At 35.4% G+C, this 15,781-nt stretch overlaps 2 protein-coding genes across 2 annotated transcripts in view; one reads left to right on the forward strand and one right to left on the reverse strand.

Annotated features, from left to right (window-relative positions):
• The window catches only part of LOC124643660, a 45,503-nt gene extending 43,449 nt beyond the window's left edge, over nt 1–2,054 (reverse strand). The window contains exons 1-3 of the mRNA XM_047182680.1: nt 1,802–2,054; nt 1,089–1,282; nt 550–682 (exon numbers count right to left, since the gene is read on the reverse strand). Coding sequence (XP_047038636.1) covers nt 550–682; nt 1,089–1,282; nt 1,802–1,824 — 350 coding nt within the window. The 5' untranslated portion in view covers nt 1,825–2,054. The remainder of the gene's footprint in view (nt 1–549; nt 683–1,088; nt 1,283–1,801) is intronic.
• Nucleotides 2,055–3,300: 1,246 nt separating this feature from the next.
• Nucleotides 3,301–10,333, forward strand: LOC124643661 (peroxisomal biogenesis factor 19). Its single transcript, XM_047182682.1, has 8 exons — nt 3,301–3,491; nt 5,737–5,901; nt 6,273–6,323; nt 6,756–6,859; nt 7,265–7,387; nt 7,881–8,035; nt 8,975–9,095; nt 10,174–10,333. The coding sequence occupies exons 1-8, from the start codon at nt 3,428–3,430 to the stop codon at nt 10,279–10,281; spliced, it is 891 nt and encodes a 296-aa protein (XP_047038638.1). The 5' UTR covers nt 3,301–3,427; the 3' UTR covers nt 10,282–10,333.
• The last annotated feature ends 5,448 nt before the right edge of the window (nt 10,334–15,781 follow it).

A 15,781-nucleotide genomic window follows, 5' to 3' on the forward strand; every position in this document is an offset into this window, starting at 1 on the left:
CAGTGCGAAGCTGGTACAGGTCGCTAGTCAGTCATAGAGTAAATATAGTGAAATGGGACCTAAGAAACAATGGAAATCGATATGGTACGAAAGAATGTTACTTGTGAGATGACGGCAGATAGAAGAGTATGAAATTGGGATGAGGGCAGCAGGAGGATAATGATGAGACATAAATGGAATACTTAAGGAAGATATTTCGACTAGCATGAATTCCAAATGTTACATATGAGGCGCGCGATATTGTCAGTCGCGATAGTAAGAGTGGGTTGTACAATTTAAGTTTAAGGAGAACTTGTGAATAGACCATCTTGTCATGACGTGTTCTTCTGTATTTGTAAGGCACGATAAACTGATAGGTCTCAACTGTCATTTGAACATCTTTAGCAGTCGTTACGGGTAGTCAGAAGCCAGAAAGTCTGACAACCAGTTTTACCGAGGGATGCCCGGGTAAGCCAGATTATGGAGGTCACATCTATTGGCAATTTCTCCCCAACACAGTTGAGCAAAGGCTAGGCAGATGATAAAAAGTCTAAAACGAAAAAAACTTACTCTCTACCAGCCTCGGAGGTAGTTTTTGATATCGTTACCGGCTCCGGAGGAGTCGGTGGTGACTCATCCTTCAAAACCTTTGATTTCTGCTTTTCTCTATCCTTAACTTCGGCTTTATCTTTTCCTTCTTTATCTTTTATGTAAAGGAAAGGTAAAAAGGTCATTCTGATGTAATACGAACTTGTAATCTCTTAGCATAGTCATCCTAGCAGATTGTCGGCTACGGCGGTAATTCTCATATAAGGAGATCAGCCAGCTGCGTAGGACATATTATAGTGCACAAAAACTTTCTTCTTACCTAAGTGCCTTACCTTTATCTATCTGTGTTTTGAAGGCCACTTTCAAATTTAAACACTTTAAACTGTAACAGACTGACAACCAGTCTAACAAAAGGGTATTGGGTTGCCCAGGCAACTGGGTTGAGGAGGTCAGATTGGCAGTCGCTCCTTGTGAAACACTGGTACTCAGCTGCATGCTGTTAGACTGAAAGCCGACCCCGACATATTTGAGACAGGCTCGGGAGATGGTTGATACTTTACCTTTATCTTTGGAATCCTTGTTGTCCTTACTATCTTTGGGGTGATCCTTATCTTTATCCTTGTCTTTATCTTTGTCCTTATCTTTGTCTTTATCCTTATCTTTATCTTTAGTATCTTTTTTATCTTTCTCTTTTTCTTTCTCTTTATTGTCTTTCTTTTTCCCGGCAGGTGCATCGCCGGATGCTGATGTGACTCTGGAATTTTATTTAAATGTTAGCCGAACTGTTTTTTGCATTGGCGTGTTGGCTAAATTGATTCATATGTATAGTTCTACTGGCTTCGCGGCCGTGGCAGTCCGCGGTTTCACCTGCGTCCCGAGGGATCTACTTCCTAAAGTAGCGTAGGTATATGTTATTGTGGTATACATATAAGCTATAGTTATCGGCACGAATCTTGAGCTCTGACCTACATCTGCGCAAAAGTGATTTATTAGTAAAGAACCAATCCCGAGTGACGGCTATGACGCGATGCGCTGCGGGCCAATCACCGCTTTAGCCCGCCCCCGCGCCTCACTTCATACCACAAAAGGGACCCAATAAATTACTTCTGCGCAGGTGAAGGTCAGAGCTCAAGATTCGTGCCGATAACTATAAGTTTTTGCGTGAAAGAGTAACAAACATACATTCTCCCGACTTTCGCATTTATACCGTACTTTCGCGTTAGACTGGAAGCCTACCCCAACACAGGGAAAGGGCTAGCCATATGATACTTACTTCTGTTTACTGGTGGCAGTCATGTTTCATAAACTGAATCCACTGAAAGAATCTTCTGTATCGATAAAATTATTACAGCGGCATCGACTTTGCTTTATTTTTTTCGTTTCTTTAAGTTTTTTCTTGATTTTTTTTTGCTGAAATATAGAAAATTGTTAAGGAGTTAGATGCTGGTTTCTCAAAGGATTAGGGAATCTTACAATTAAGGTACAAGTGCACATACAACATAAACACATTCTTAAAACAACCATTTATTTTGAAATTGTAATGTGAAAATTCGTAATAAACAGTTTTTTTAACAAAACCGGTCAAGTGCGAGTCGGACTCGCGCACGAAGGGTTCCGTACCATTATTTGTAAAACGGATAAAAAAATCACGTTTGTTGTATGGAAGCCCCCCAAAATATGTATTTAATTCTAGTTTTCATTTTTGTTATAGTGGCAACAGAAATACATCATCTGTGAAAATTTCAGCTCTAGAACTATCACGGTTCATGAGATACAGCCTGGTGACAGACGGGGGGACGGACGGACAGAGGAGCGAAAACAATAGGGTCCCGTTTTACCCTTTGGGTACGGAACCCTAAAAAATGACATATCTTTCCTTGTAAAACACTGGTACTCAGCTGCATCTGGTTAGACTGGAAGCCCACCCCAACATAGTTAGGAAAAGGCTAGGCAGATGATGTAGTTACAGAATTACTGAAAAAAAATTAAAAATCTCTTTAAAAACCTTACCTTAGTTATATTTTTTTGTAGTTTTATATTTTTTAGCAAATTAAACACCACATTCCTTTACAGTGACTCCATAGATTGACGCATATTTTTTTTCTTATTTTTGTTCCATTTATTTTGTTTTCTTTTTTAAGTATTATTACATGCCAATATCATTTTAGTTTTATACCTAACTAATCGTTTTCCCGCAGTTTCACCTACGTCCCGTGGGAATTACTGCCCGTAACAGGAAAAAAATGCAAGTGATTTTTTTCATTTTTTTATATTTATTTTAAAGTGATTATTATTATTGGTACAAACATTATACATTTTCCCGTATAACTAAACGCAAAAGCACCTGACTTTCGTTCATTCGCTCAGAGTTGCCACGTAAGTAATATTTCCTTGTAATGTGGGTGTTAATTTTGAAAAAGGTTATTTTGTATAATTTGTTGGCGTGACGAATAAAAAAAGTAACTATTATAAATATCATGTTGTAGTAAATCTTTACTGTTTTGCCTAAAAATATTGATGTTTCTTTAAATCCAAAGTAAAATTGACAGTATTTTGGTGGACGCTTATTGATCTAATACAAATTTCTAGTAACTTGTAAAAAAATATTGCTTAAGCCTCTGATTGATAGCCATTTTACTTTCATACTTCTAATTAAAATCAATTATACAGGTGCATTTTTTCTCTAACAAATGGGTAAAATGTTAATGCCACAGTCAGCAACACTATCACGCACCTGTCAATGTCATGCATGATTTATTTTTTTGCTCATTCATTCCCCGAATTGAAGAATAGACTAAAAATCTGAAACCGTGACAGCCCGACACTGACATAAAAATTTTGATCGTAATAAAAGGAAATATTTTTTGTAAATAATCTCTTTAGAAACACTTAATTAAACATGTCGGATAACCAAGAATTAGATAAAGCGAGCGCTGACCCGGAATTAGAAGATTTATTAGACAGTAAGTTGATTTCCGTTTTCTAAATTTGATCATGGTCGTATTACACAACACATAACCTATGTGTGATTTTAAATGTAAATATAGTGTACAAATAATTATTTTGAGGGTTTAGGTGCTTAAATAATGTATGTGCGAAGTTGTAAAGTTATCACCTTGAACTTTGGACATTAAAAATACATTATTAAACGGAAATTCTAATTGTATGAATGTCTTTTGTAACCAGATATTCATTCTTCTGTCTATGGTGATATTACTTGATTTAAAAAAGAAATTACATTGTCTATACCAACACAAAATATAATTTTATGAAATTGTCTTATAATATAGTGCAATTCTAGTATTTATGATGAAATAACTGCACCTAGCTATTGACTTTTTGTAAGATTTTATAATATTAGATGTCTCTATACTAACACAATAAAGAGGAAATATTCTTTAGCTTGTTGGTACCTTAAAGGGTTCGAAACTAATAAGCCGACTTGAAAAATTCTTTTACTGACGTGAAGCTACACTCTTCCCGAGTAACATAGGCTATAATTTGGACGTAGTTATGCAGAAACGTTCCAACCCACTGTACGCGTAAATGCTTATATCTCAAATTAAACTTGAATTTGAGATATAAGCATTTACGCGTTTCAGTTGTATTCTTTTTTATTCTAACTAGTAAAGGTACTAGAGGTTTTATTGTTGAATTATATTGAGTTTAGATAACCATATGCTAAATTTTAGGCTGTTCAATCACAATAACTCGATTTCGGGTGACTTGTGGGTTGGAACGTTTCTGCATAACTACGTCCATTTATCCTGGCACATTCCCACGGGATGCAGGTGAAACCGCAGGAAATAGGCAAATGAATAAACACATTTTCATCACTAAACTTCTTTTACAAAACCCCATTCTACACAATAACTGAAAAACTCATTATTTATTGATTGCTAGAAAGCTTTATGGTGGAAAACCGTGGGAAATTACTTGTATATAATAACATATTTTTTTCTCACGGTTTTTTGTGTGTGCACGCCAATTTTATGCCTATATTAAAAATACATTTTTATTTTATAAACAGGCGGCTTTAGATACACTTAATAGACTATAAGTAATGCTTGAGTACTTAGTCTTTATAGGTGTAAATCTGTGGGCTAGCCTACTTGTGTTAAGTTTGTTTTCCTTTTCTTTTAATTATATATATATAGTGATTATCATGTGTTAATGATATTTTTATTTGACTTGTTCTGTATAAATTCTGGTTCTTCAAACCTAACAGACAAACATGTGTTGCTGGGGAGTTTGTTGCGCCACTTCTTCTTCCCAGCAAAGACACATAGGAAGTGATGAAGGGCGGGCGTTTTGGGGGCTGTCTTTTGTTTATGACATTCGAGAAGTGCTGATTTATCAGCCTAATTTGAATAAACATATTTGAGTTTAAGTTTCACCTGTGTCCCATGGGAACTACTGTTGGTACCAAGATAAAATGTAGCCTATACTATTCTTCTTTACTATTCCTAGTGTAGTATTCCAACAGTGAAAAAATTATTCAAATCAGTTCTTAGTTTTGAGGCCTTTAGGGTACAATCAAACAAAAAAATCCTTTTGGATTGTGGTGGCCTAGTGGGTAAAGGACCAACCTCTCAAGTATGAGGGCGCGGGTTCGATCCCAGGTCAGGCAAGTACCAATGCAACTTTTCTAAGTTTGTATGTACTTTCTAAGTAGATAGTCAGAAGCCAGTAAGTCTGACACCAGTCTAACCAAGGGGTATCGGGTTGCCCGGGTAACTGGGTTGAGGAGGTCAGATAGGCAGTCGCTTCTTGTAAAGCACTGGTACTCAGCTGAATCCGGTTAGACTGGAAGCCGACCCCAACATGATTGGGAAAAAGGCTCGGAGGATGATGATGACTTGGGAACTACTGTTACTATGACAGCCATTGTATCGTTCCACTGCTGGGCACAGGCCTCTCACATGGATTAGGATTGAGCATTAATCACCACCCTTGCTCAATGTGGGTTGGTGATTTCAGACTATATAGTCCAGGTTTCCTCAAGATGTTGTCCTTCACCTTTTTTTTATCAGCCATTGGTATTCAAGATATACTTAAAAAGTACATACAAATTTAGAAAAGTTGCATTGGTACTTGCCTGACCTGGAATCAAACCCACACCCTCATACCCCAGAGGTTGGCTGTTTAGACACTAGGCCACCACTACTTATGGGAACTACACTTCACAAATGCCTTTCAACCTTCCAGGTACCCTCGAAGAGATGACAAAGAAGCAGCAGTCAGCAGCCTCAACAGCTGAGGGTCCCAGCAATGTGCCGTCCAACATGTGGAGTGAGGAATTCATTAAGGAAGCCGCTGCACAATTTGAGAGTAACATGTCGGCTATACTGAGCAGCTTTAGTGGGGTTCCTGGTATGTTGTATTAGTATTTGTATTGTTAATATAATGGTTTTTGTTTCTTCTTGTATTGGAAATCTGCATGATCTATGTAAGAAGAAGAAAAAACGGCCAATTGCAACTCAAACACAATCGGACAATATGTACAAGATCGGAAAAAAAAGTTTGTTGTATGGGAGCCCCCAGAAATAATTACTTTGTTCTAGTTTTCTGTATTTGTTACTATAGCAATAAAGTCCCAGTTTTTCCTCTGGGTCGTATCCCAAAAAAACCTTAAAATGAATAATGTATTCAGTCTTATTAATGCATATTAAAATGCTTGGTGGGGTCATACTCATACATACTGAATTTGACCCTTTAATAAATTAAATTTTTAATATTTTCAGAGGACCAAATAACACAAGAACAGATTGCCCAGACATTCACAAAAATGGCAGGTATGTGCATTAATTAATAATGAAAATATTAATCTATCAATTCTAATCGAGGAATTTAGCTATCGGGGTAACAACGGCCGAAAATTGGCCGCGACTGCTGTTCTCAAATATAACGAGACATATTATTATAGTGCAGGCACATTTGCTTGGACTGCGGTGCACTCTCTATTCCTTCACTCTCATAGCGCGATGGGACGACAATCTGACACCACCGGAGAGGTATCAACTGGAATGTTATACAGTCTCAGTTTTCAAAGATATTTCTTTATGGCAAGACTTATAATTCCTGTTAATTCATACATGGTTATGATCATTATTTTTTTGTACATAACATAGTTTAAGGTATATATCTACGGGCCATAGCTACGTTAAAATGTTCTAAATAACCTCTCTGATTCCATCCTAATCGTATATCACTTTATACATCATCAGAGGCGGCGGCTCACGTGCTGAAGCCGGACGGCACGTCAGAGGAGGTGGCCGCCCTGCCCCCGGCCGCAGCCGTCGATCCTGACGTACAGACCAATATTGATGAGGTGGGTTTTCCAAATTTTTCGAAAAAATAAAGAAAAATAAAATTGTGTTCAAAAAGTTCTGAAAAAAATATATTTAGGTGCATCAGTCGAAGTCAAGTGTCATCAGTAATAGTCAGTGGCGAAATAACCATAGTTTTGCATCCACTAGACTAGTTTTTTCGTCTAGTTCTTCTAGTTTAATTTTCTTGTATTTTTGTATTACATTTTTTGCTGTAATTAAACTTTTTACGACTGTGAATCCTACTTACACTTTATCTGTCTGATAAGTTCCTGATAGGCTATCAGAGACTATCAGTGACTAGTGAAACTGGCCACTACTCTATGGACTCTTGTCTGAAATTAAATGTTTTGAATAAAAAACTTTACATAAAAACATATTTATTTATGAAAATCTCTAATTTTCAGGTGTCCGCAGCAATTTCACAGACATTGAAAAATTTGAACACAAATTCAGAAAATCTGAACACACCGTTTTCTGACCAAGATCTCGCTAGCATGTTCAACAATTTAAATTTCGGCGAAGGACAGGTAAGAATTAATTTTGAAGATAAATTATGTGTTATTCTATAAACTTTATAACTGCCAAGTTTAATCAAAATTTGTTCATTCATTTTATCTTGAGAACAGAACAAAAAGATAGTAAAAAAAATACTTTACAAGATTTTGTATGTAACACCCGCGTCCCGTGGGACCACCGTACTAAGCCCGTAATGTGATAAAATTAGGCCTCGGGAAGTAGCTTTCCAACAGTGAAAGAATTCATAAAATCAGTCCAGTAGTTTTTGAGGTTATCCATTACAAACAAACAAATACATTTTTTTTTCTATAATATGTATTAGTATGGATAAGCTTACTAGATTCCGCCCTCAGAATGACCCGCGACTCTGCATAGCCACTTCCAGCATATGAATTAAAATATAAGTTACTCCGTTAAACTGTATTACTGCCAATATTCATTAAAATCTGTTCACCCGAACTCACAAATTTTCACCTAAATAATATTTTTTTTCTCTACTTTCAGCAAGAAACAAACATGTTCGTGCCGTTCATGCAAGGCATGATGCAGTCTCTCTTATCTAAAGAGGTATTGTACCCATCACTGAAGGATTTAGTCGACAAATACCCTACTTGGTTAGCGGAAAATAAGGGCAAGATTGAACAGAGTGAATATGAGAGGTGAGATAAAGAAATAGACTTATTTTCTTATAATTATCAGCCTAGTCTTTTCCCAACTATGTTGGGGTCGGCTTCCAGTCTAACTGGATCTAGCTGGATCCTGGCTGTTTTATAAACCTCTTTGGCAGTATTTCATCAACATCCTCCTACTCTTATGTCTATTGTCTTATGTATAAATTTTATTTGTGGTCGGCGCAGCATGTTTTCTCCTTCCATACTCTTCTATCTGCCGTCATCTCACAAATAACATTCTTTCTTACCATATCTACATTCACACAATCCATCCATCGTTTCTTTGGTCGTCCTCTTCCACTATATCCGTCCACATTCATACTCATCACCTTCCTCACAACATGACTCTCGTTCCTCCGCATCACATAGGCAGTATTTATGGGTAGTCAAAAGCCAGAAAGACTGATAATCTTAACTTTGGAACTGTGTTGAGGAAGTCGGATGGGCAGATGCCTCATGTAGTACATTTTTATTCGGCTGCATTCAGTTATACTTATTTAAAAGACCTACCAACATATTTGAGAAAAGGTTGGACAGGTGAAATGTCAAATAGATTTCAAAACTTGGGCTGTATTTGTTTAAAAGACTCGTGGCCAGTTTCACTGGTTAAAAATAAAGTCTCTGATGGCCTACCACAAAAAAAAACACAAAGTTTGAATGAGCTGTTACGTTATTGTTATAAAACTTATGAGAATTAAAATAAGTTTCTTTGAGAAAGTTGTTTGTAATAATTAAAGAAAATGAGTTTTATTGCGCAAAATATAAGACACATAAATGCCCTTAACAAAATGAGCATAACACCAAAAAAAGATAATAAGAACATTAAAAAAAAAATTAAGGGAAAATATGCTATATGTATCGTCACTAATTACCAGTCACCGAATGGGCCGGCTCTGAAAATTCCTAAATTCAATATAATTCTTCCAGGTTCGAGAAACAGCAGAAGTTGATGGAACAGGTCTGCAGCGAACTGGAGCCTGAACAGGAGTCAGACCCTGACGATGTCAAGAGGAAGAGGTTCGAAGTCGTACTCGAACTTATGCAGAAGGTATGTATATCACTATACAAGCTGTTGATTTGCATCCGTACCATATTTAAGGAGGTAATTATGCTAATGATTCTCGACCCAAATCAATAAAAAAATTGGTACGTAATTTTTTTTTCTTTAATTTTTTTTTGCGGAATTCCGTAAATGTCATCTAGCCTTATTTAAACTTGGCGCGTATGTTACTGGCGTTAAAACCGTGCTGCACCCTCACACAAACGCAAACACAAAGCATACGCAACGATCACTCCTAAATTTCATTCATAAAATTGGATTACTTCGGAAATACCACGACATTACAATGACAAAAAAAGCAGTGCGTATTAGTTATTTCCCATCTACTGTAATTCCAATCGATTATTTACGTATTGTATGTCCTCCTCCTGAACTATGGCACAAATGCAAATCAACACCTTGTATAGTATAAAACAAAGTCGCTTTTTTCGTCCCCGTGTCCCGTTGTACGCCTAAATCTTCAAAACTATGCAACCGATTTCCATGCGGTTTTTTAATAGATATAGTGATTAAAGAGAAAGGTTTATATGTATAATCACAAACATTAAATAGTGGAGAAATACTGTTATCCCGTGCGAAGCAGAAGCGGATCGCTAGTTTATAATATATGACACCTCGAAGGTAAACCCGTAGAAAATATTCAGAATTAGCCGTTTTCCCGCGGGAACCGGGATAAAATATAGACTTTCTTACCCGGGAAGAGTGTACCTTCCTAACAGTCAAAGATTTTTTCAAATCGGTCCAAGAGTTTCGGAGTCTTTAGGAGGCAAACAAACAAACAAACAATCAAATCTTTCCCCTTTATATACTAGCCGATTTACCGTGATTTCATCCACGTTCCGTTTGTACTTCAGCCCGTACCAGGATAAAATATAGCCTATGTTATTCGGGAAGAGTGTAGCTTTCCAACAGTGAAAGAATATTTCAAATCGATTCTGTAGTTTCGGGACCTTTAGGTTTTAAAGCAAAAATATTTTTTCCTCTTTATTAAATTAGTATAGATTGTAAATGCCTTACTCTACCCGTAATTTCCCCAATCTTATGCTTACTATCTTCTCCCCCACAGATGCAGGACCTAGGCCAGCCCCCGACCGAGCTCGTCGGTGACATCGGCGTCCCGCCGCACGGGTTCGCGGCGCCCGCGCCCGACGCATCGCAGTGCTCCATTATGTAAGAGTGGCCTGATTGATTCACACTTGATTGATTCATAAATGATTGATTCAAAACTTCAACGTTTTATTTACGACCGACCCGGATTTGTGCGGGTATTTTAGCAATTATTAGGTTCTATTAACTAATGACATGTATTTTTTGAAAAATTGATTTAAAGTTGTTAAAATAATAAAGATATTATATTTACAGTGTTTGCTGAATTTGGACATTATTGTATTTGATTATATTTGATTTTCTTTACAAAAACTTGCTTAATGAGTGTCATACATGTCATTGGTTGATAGTACCTAAACTTTTATCGTGAATTATTCTGTGTTTGATGAAAATCTGACCAGTTGTTTTTGAGTTTAACTTAAATTGACTCACAGACACACTTTATTACATGTAGTGATTTGCACAAATATTTACAATAACCAAAAATATTAAATTTCATATGATATTAATATATTTGGTTATTTTAAGTATAATTAATAAAAACCAGACAGCAAAAAAACAATGATTGATTTAAATTATCAACCTTAGCCTCTTATTTGAAAGGAAAAAGTTTATTTAAAATTGATTAACTGAATCAATCAGTTTTGAAAAGCGTTTGTAAAAATGATGGTTTTAATGAATATGTGTGAAAGTAGTGCCAATATATCGAATCAGTAAGGTGATTGATTAACTGAAAGTTGGAGCCTTATAGATGTAGTGAATGATTGATAAAGCTTTGTAAAGAATTTTACTAGTGAGCACGTGATTGAATGATTCAAAAATATGGCGTGATTGATTCAAATCGATTTCTCAATATAACGACAATGTATTAATGTTTCTTTCTACGCTTTGTAGTATAAATTAATCACAGTATCAAATGATTGATTCAATCAATCACGAGTGAAATGTCTGCTTTTCCCCAAAAGGGGCGTGATGATATAGATTTAGAATATTTAATTAAAAAGGTTATTATTTAAAAATATATGTTTGTTTCTAACACACAAAAAATCATGTCGAAATAATGTGGTCTAATTTGAAAAATATATATATATATACTTGCGTAGCATTTATCATCATCTGCCTAGCCTTTTCCCAACTATGTTGGGGTCGGCTTCCAGTGTAACCGGTTGCAGCTGAGTACCAGTATGCCACAAGGAGCGACTACCTATCTGACCTCCTCAACCCAGTTACCTGAACAACCCAATACCGAGGTAAGACTGTTGTCAGACTAACTGGTTTCTGACTACCCGTAACGGCTGCCAAGGATGTTCAATGGCAGCTGGGACCTATAGTTTAACGTGTCCTCCGAAACACAGTCATTGGTGTCCAAGATAATACTTAGCATTTATGTAAATTCAATAGATACCTTTGGATTCAAATTAATTTATGTCTCATAAATATATTTTTTTTCCTTCAAACTCAAATAAAATTATGTAAAAACACTAGTAGGGTAGTGCTAGGTTAAGGTATACCAGCCGAGGCCAGCCTATGGATGGGTGATCCATTTGTCAAAATTTCAAGCTAATCCGCCCACTTACTATAGTGAATTAAATATATCGATGAATTGAGAACCTCCTTTTTGGGAAGTCGGTTAACGAGTAGAGTACACATTAGACACATTATTTAGACATGGAAAAAAGTGCAATTCTATCAAGTTTTAAAATCACATTATTAATGTTAAATAGTGACTAAAGATTTGTAAAGTTTAAGGTTTTTATATGTGAGTAAAAAAAACGTAAAAATAAACGACTTCAATAATATACTTAAAACCTTCTAAGTCTGACAAATACTAAACTGAAAACTATATGTATGTACATGTCCAAATGAGAACCTCTTTTTTTTGAGTCGGTTAGAAAAATATAATAAACCAAATTATATGCGCCGAACTTGGAATAGTCTAGCACCTAGCTTAAACCTACTTATTTTTGGGAAGTCGGTTAAAAATAATACAATCGATGAAAATCCGGCACAGATGAACACTCCACCTTATTTATTTTTTAAAGTATGTAAATAAATAGAAAATTAAAAACCTTAAATTAAACCAAATCTTAAGTCACTCAATGTTTTAAGTGTTCCAGCACCTTTTAGTAACTTTCTTAGATTTAGAAAAAAAATATATATATGGCTATGTTCCGGAATATATTTCAGTAGATATAATTTTGAGATCAGACCCCATACAAAGTAATGTCAAGCCCCCAGTACACATTGGCCTGTGATGGGCCAAGCTTTGCAATGCACAATTGTAGGCCACGATCAAATGGTGTTTACACATTGGCGCATGGCTCATTGCTGCCTGTCAATGAACGTCGAAGTAATTAAGGCTGCGGCTATTTATTTGTATCCTACACTACTATATTTATATTATACTAGACTACTATATTTATTTGTACACGCAACACAAAAGTGTGCTATCCTCAGCGGCCGGTGACGAACTAAACGTTGGCCCATTGTGTAAACACCACAGGCCACGCTGCGCCACGATTCCTTTGATGTGTGCCTAAAAACCGACAACTCGCCGATTGCACGCCAATACCCCGTGTACACATTGGTGATGGCGTGTATTGGCCACGCATGTGCCAATGTGTGCGGGGGGCTTAAGAAAAACAAAAGAATATTGCGAGACGGCCTTTTATTTATGACTCGGATATATTTCAGAACATAGCATATATGTACGTACCAAGCAACATACAAAGTGTATCGTACCCAATCACATTAAATTAAATACGTTAATATACTGGTAAATATTTGTTGATTAGCACAAAGAAAAAAAAAATGATATTTTCAAACAAAGTAAATAGATTAAAATGTGGGAGAATAGGAACACCATATAGGAGTCAGTCATTACAAACAACGGAAATTCTCCCTTGAAAACTGACAGCTGTCAACTGGTCAAAACATTCGATACTCCTAACTTTATCTCTGCTTTACACATGATGTTGTAAATTATGAAAACGAAAAATGACTCCTGTGGTTAAACCACTGAATGGATTAGGTTATTTTTTAACAACCCGCCATAGAATATCATAAAGTATATGTGATAGGATTTAATGTGATTAGGTTCGTACCTATGTGTGTCGTCACAGCCGATATATCATTGAGATATTGATATATATTGAATATAATGCATTTTTATACTGTAGGAACTGTATTAATTGGGATTTTGTGTTTTATTAGGATTTTAAACTGGTATATTATGTTTCAAGGGCTGTATTTTAAATAGTTTAAATTAAATTTAGGTTACAATGCGAAGAGAACCAAATCGCTAAGTCTCGTATTCATGGTAAAAAACAGCAGTTTTGTATAGCAACAGTTGATCAACATAAATGTTGAGCAACAAAAATGTTGCGTCGACCGAACACGGAGGAAGGAAAGATGAGCAGAGATACCACAAGGCAGGTAGGTCAGGCGCCTTCTAGGTCAAGTACAGACGGAGGACGAGACCAAAACGATCCGTTACGAGTGAATTAACCAGGCGTTCGAGTTATAAGACAGATTCACAGATTTTTGGTTTTATAATAAATGGGCGGGTTCCAAAGACAGCGTTGATAGTAACGTCCTCGTCCCCCGAACACCCGCATTTTGGCGCGCTAATTTCTTAAGAGATTTTGCGTTATGACAGCTCCGCTAGTCATTTTGTTCTCCGTGGGCGAGTTTGTCAACTGACATTATGAACTCGGCAACATGTTGGCAACAATTCAGCAACATGTTGACGCATCTTTCTCTATAAACAAAAGTTTACCATTAATACGAGGCTTTATTTTCGCATTACAATTATAATTTTTCTGTATTTTCAGTTCCACAAATTGTAAATGGTCGAGTGCCAATATATTCTTTAATTTAATTTTCATGGGCACGAAAGATTTATATTGAAAAGTATAGTTCCTATATCGGCAGCGATTGTTTTGAAAATCAATAGGAATTTTTGTGAGTTAAATTAAAGAATCTATAATTTAACTTAAAGGGATGATATAAATATTTTGACTGAATGGTTTATTTATTTAAAAACGAAATTTATTTACTAGAGTTATATAAATATCTAAATAAATGCGGTATTTTGAGCAACACGCCCCAAAAAATAATAATTCCATTTGGTCAAAATAAAAATAAGTATACATGGATGTGGCGGATTGTAAAATCAAATTATTGTATATCTTAGACTTTTGATTGAAAATATATCTATTCAATTATAAAAAGCTGTATGCTCTATTCTAAGAAAATGCAAAAAAGTCTAAAATATATATGAATAGAAAAGAAGAAAATAAAATGTGTAAGAGCACAAAAATGTATGAAATGAAGAAAACTGAAATTCTACCAATTTGGTAGAAAAACATAAAGATTGTGTATTATAATTATTGTTTGATTATTATTATTTATTAATTGTTTCTTAATAATAAAAAATACAGTTATCATTTCGTGTTTTTTTTTCGTTCTGCGATTTTAACAGTAACTTAGGCATTGAGGAAACTGTTTTTAAGACCTTTGTTTGCAGTCATTTACTCATTTACTATACTCCATTTGAGATAATCTAGCTATAGCGATAACCGAACCATTTGCAGTTGTCAAATCGACGGCAAGTATACGGCTGGTTATGGTTTGGTTATCGTTATAGTTAAATGGTGCAACCGAGTCTTACTAAAATCATCATCTACCTAGCCTATTCTCAGCTATGTTGGGGTCGGCTTCCAGTCTAACCTAATGCAGCTGAGTACCAGTGTTTTACAAGTAGCTACTGCTTATCTGACCTCTTCAACCCAGTTACCCGGGCAACCCAATACCCCTTGGTAAGCTTAGTCTTACTAAAATAAAACAAAGTATTCAATGATGGCTAAAAATATTTGTATTAATAATCGAAAAGTCTTACAGGAGTAATGAAAATTCGGCAATTTCCCGCCAAAAATTCTAGAGGCCGTGGGTCAAAAGGGCGATTTTATAATTTAAATCGACCAAGTTACTTCAATTAAAATAAACACGTTTTTAAATGTATACCTATTTATTTTAGCAGTAAATATAAACGTTGAGTTTAAAACGTCTTTATTTTAAAATTAAATGAATTATTATTTTAAATTTTAGTTTGCATCTTTTGAAATCTGCTTTAAAACTTAATAGTTTTGTGTTTGAAGAGTCCCAATATATATTTTTAAGCACCCATTGAATTGCTTTTAAATAAGTTACTATTTAATTGGAAAAACCTTTTTTACATTTATAATTAAATTGAGCAATTACTTTTAAGATGCAAACTTATTTTTCATATTCACACATCTAGACTCCATAGACTTTTTGACAGAAAAATTGCCAGCTTAAAAATTATCCTTAAAAAATGGGAAGTTTATTTCTACCCCAATCAAAAAAATATGGTTTAAACAACAAGTAAAGTTCGTATTATATGCACTAGCAAAAGTTTAAAGTGTATATGAAAATACGCATCAAAAGTATTCAAAGAAATTAGTAAAATATGTAGAAAAATGTGCAAGATATGTATGACAATGCGCAATAAATGCATGAAAATTAGTAATAAATGCACGAGGATT

This window comes from Helicoverpa zea, chromosome 28, assembly GCF_022581195.2.
Source record: "Helicoverpa zea isolate HzStark_Cry1AcR chromosome 28, ilHelZeax1.1, whole genome shotgun sequence".
Taxonomy (NCBI): Eukaryota; Metazoa; Arthropoda; class Insecta; order Lepidoptera; family Noctuidae; genus Helicoverpa; species Helicoverpa zea.

Coding starts and splice junctions, on each gene's coding strand:
- LOC124643661 (XM_047182682.1), top strand. CDS start 3,428: ATGTCGGATAACCAAGAATTAGATAAAGCGAGCGCTGACCCGGAATTA. Junction 6,324..6,755: donor GACATTCACAAAAATGGCAG/GTATGTGCATTA, acceptor ATACATCATCAG/AGGCGGCGGCTCACGTGCTG. Junction 7,388..7,880: donor TAAATTTCGGCGAAGGACAG/GTAAGAATTAAT, acceptor CTCTACTTTCAG/CAAGAAACAAACATGTTCGT.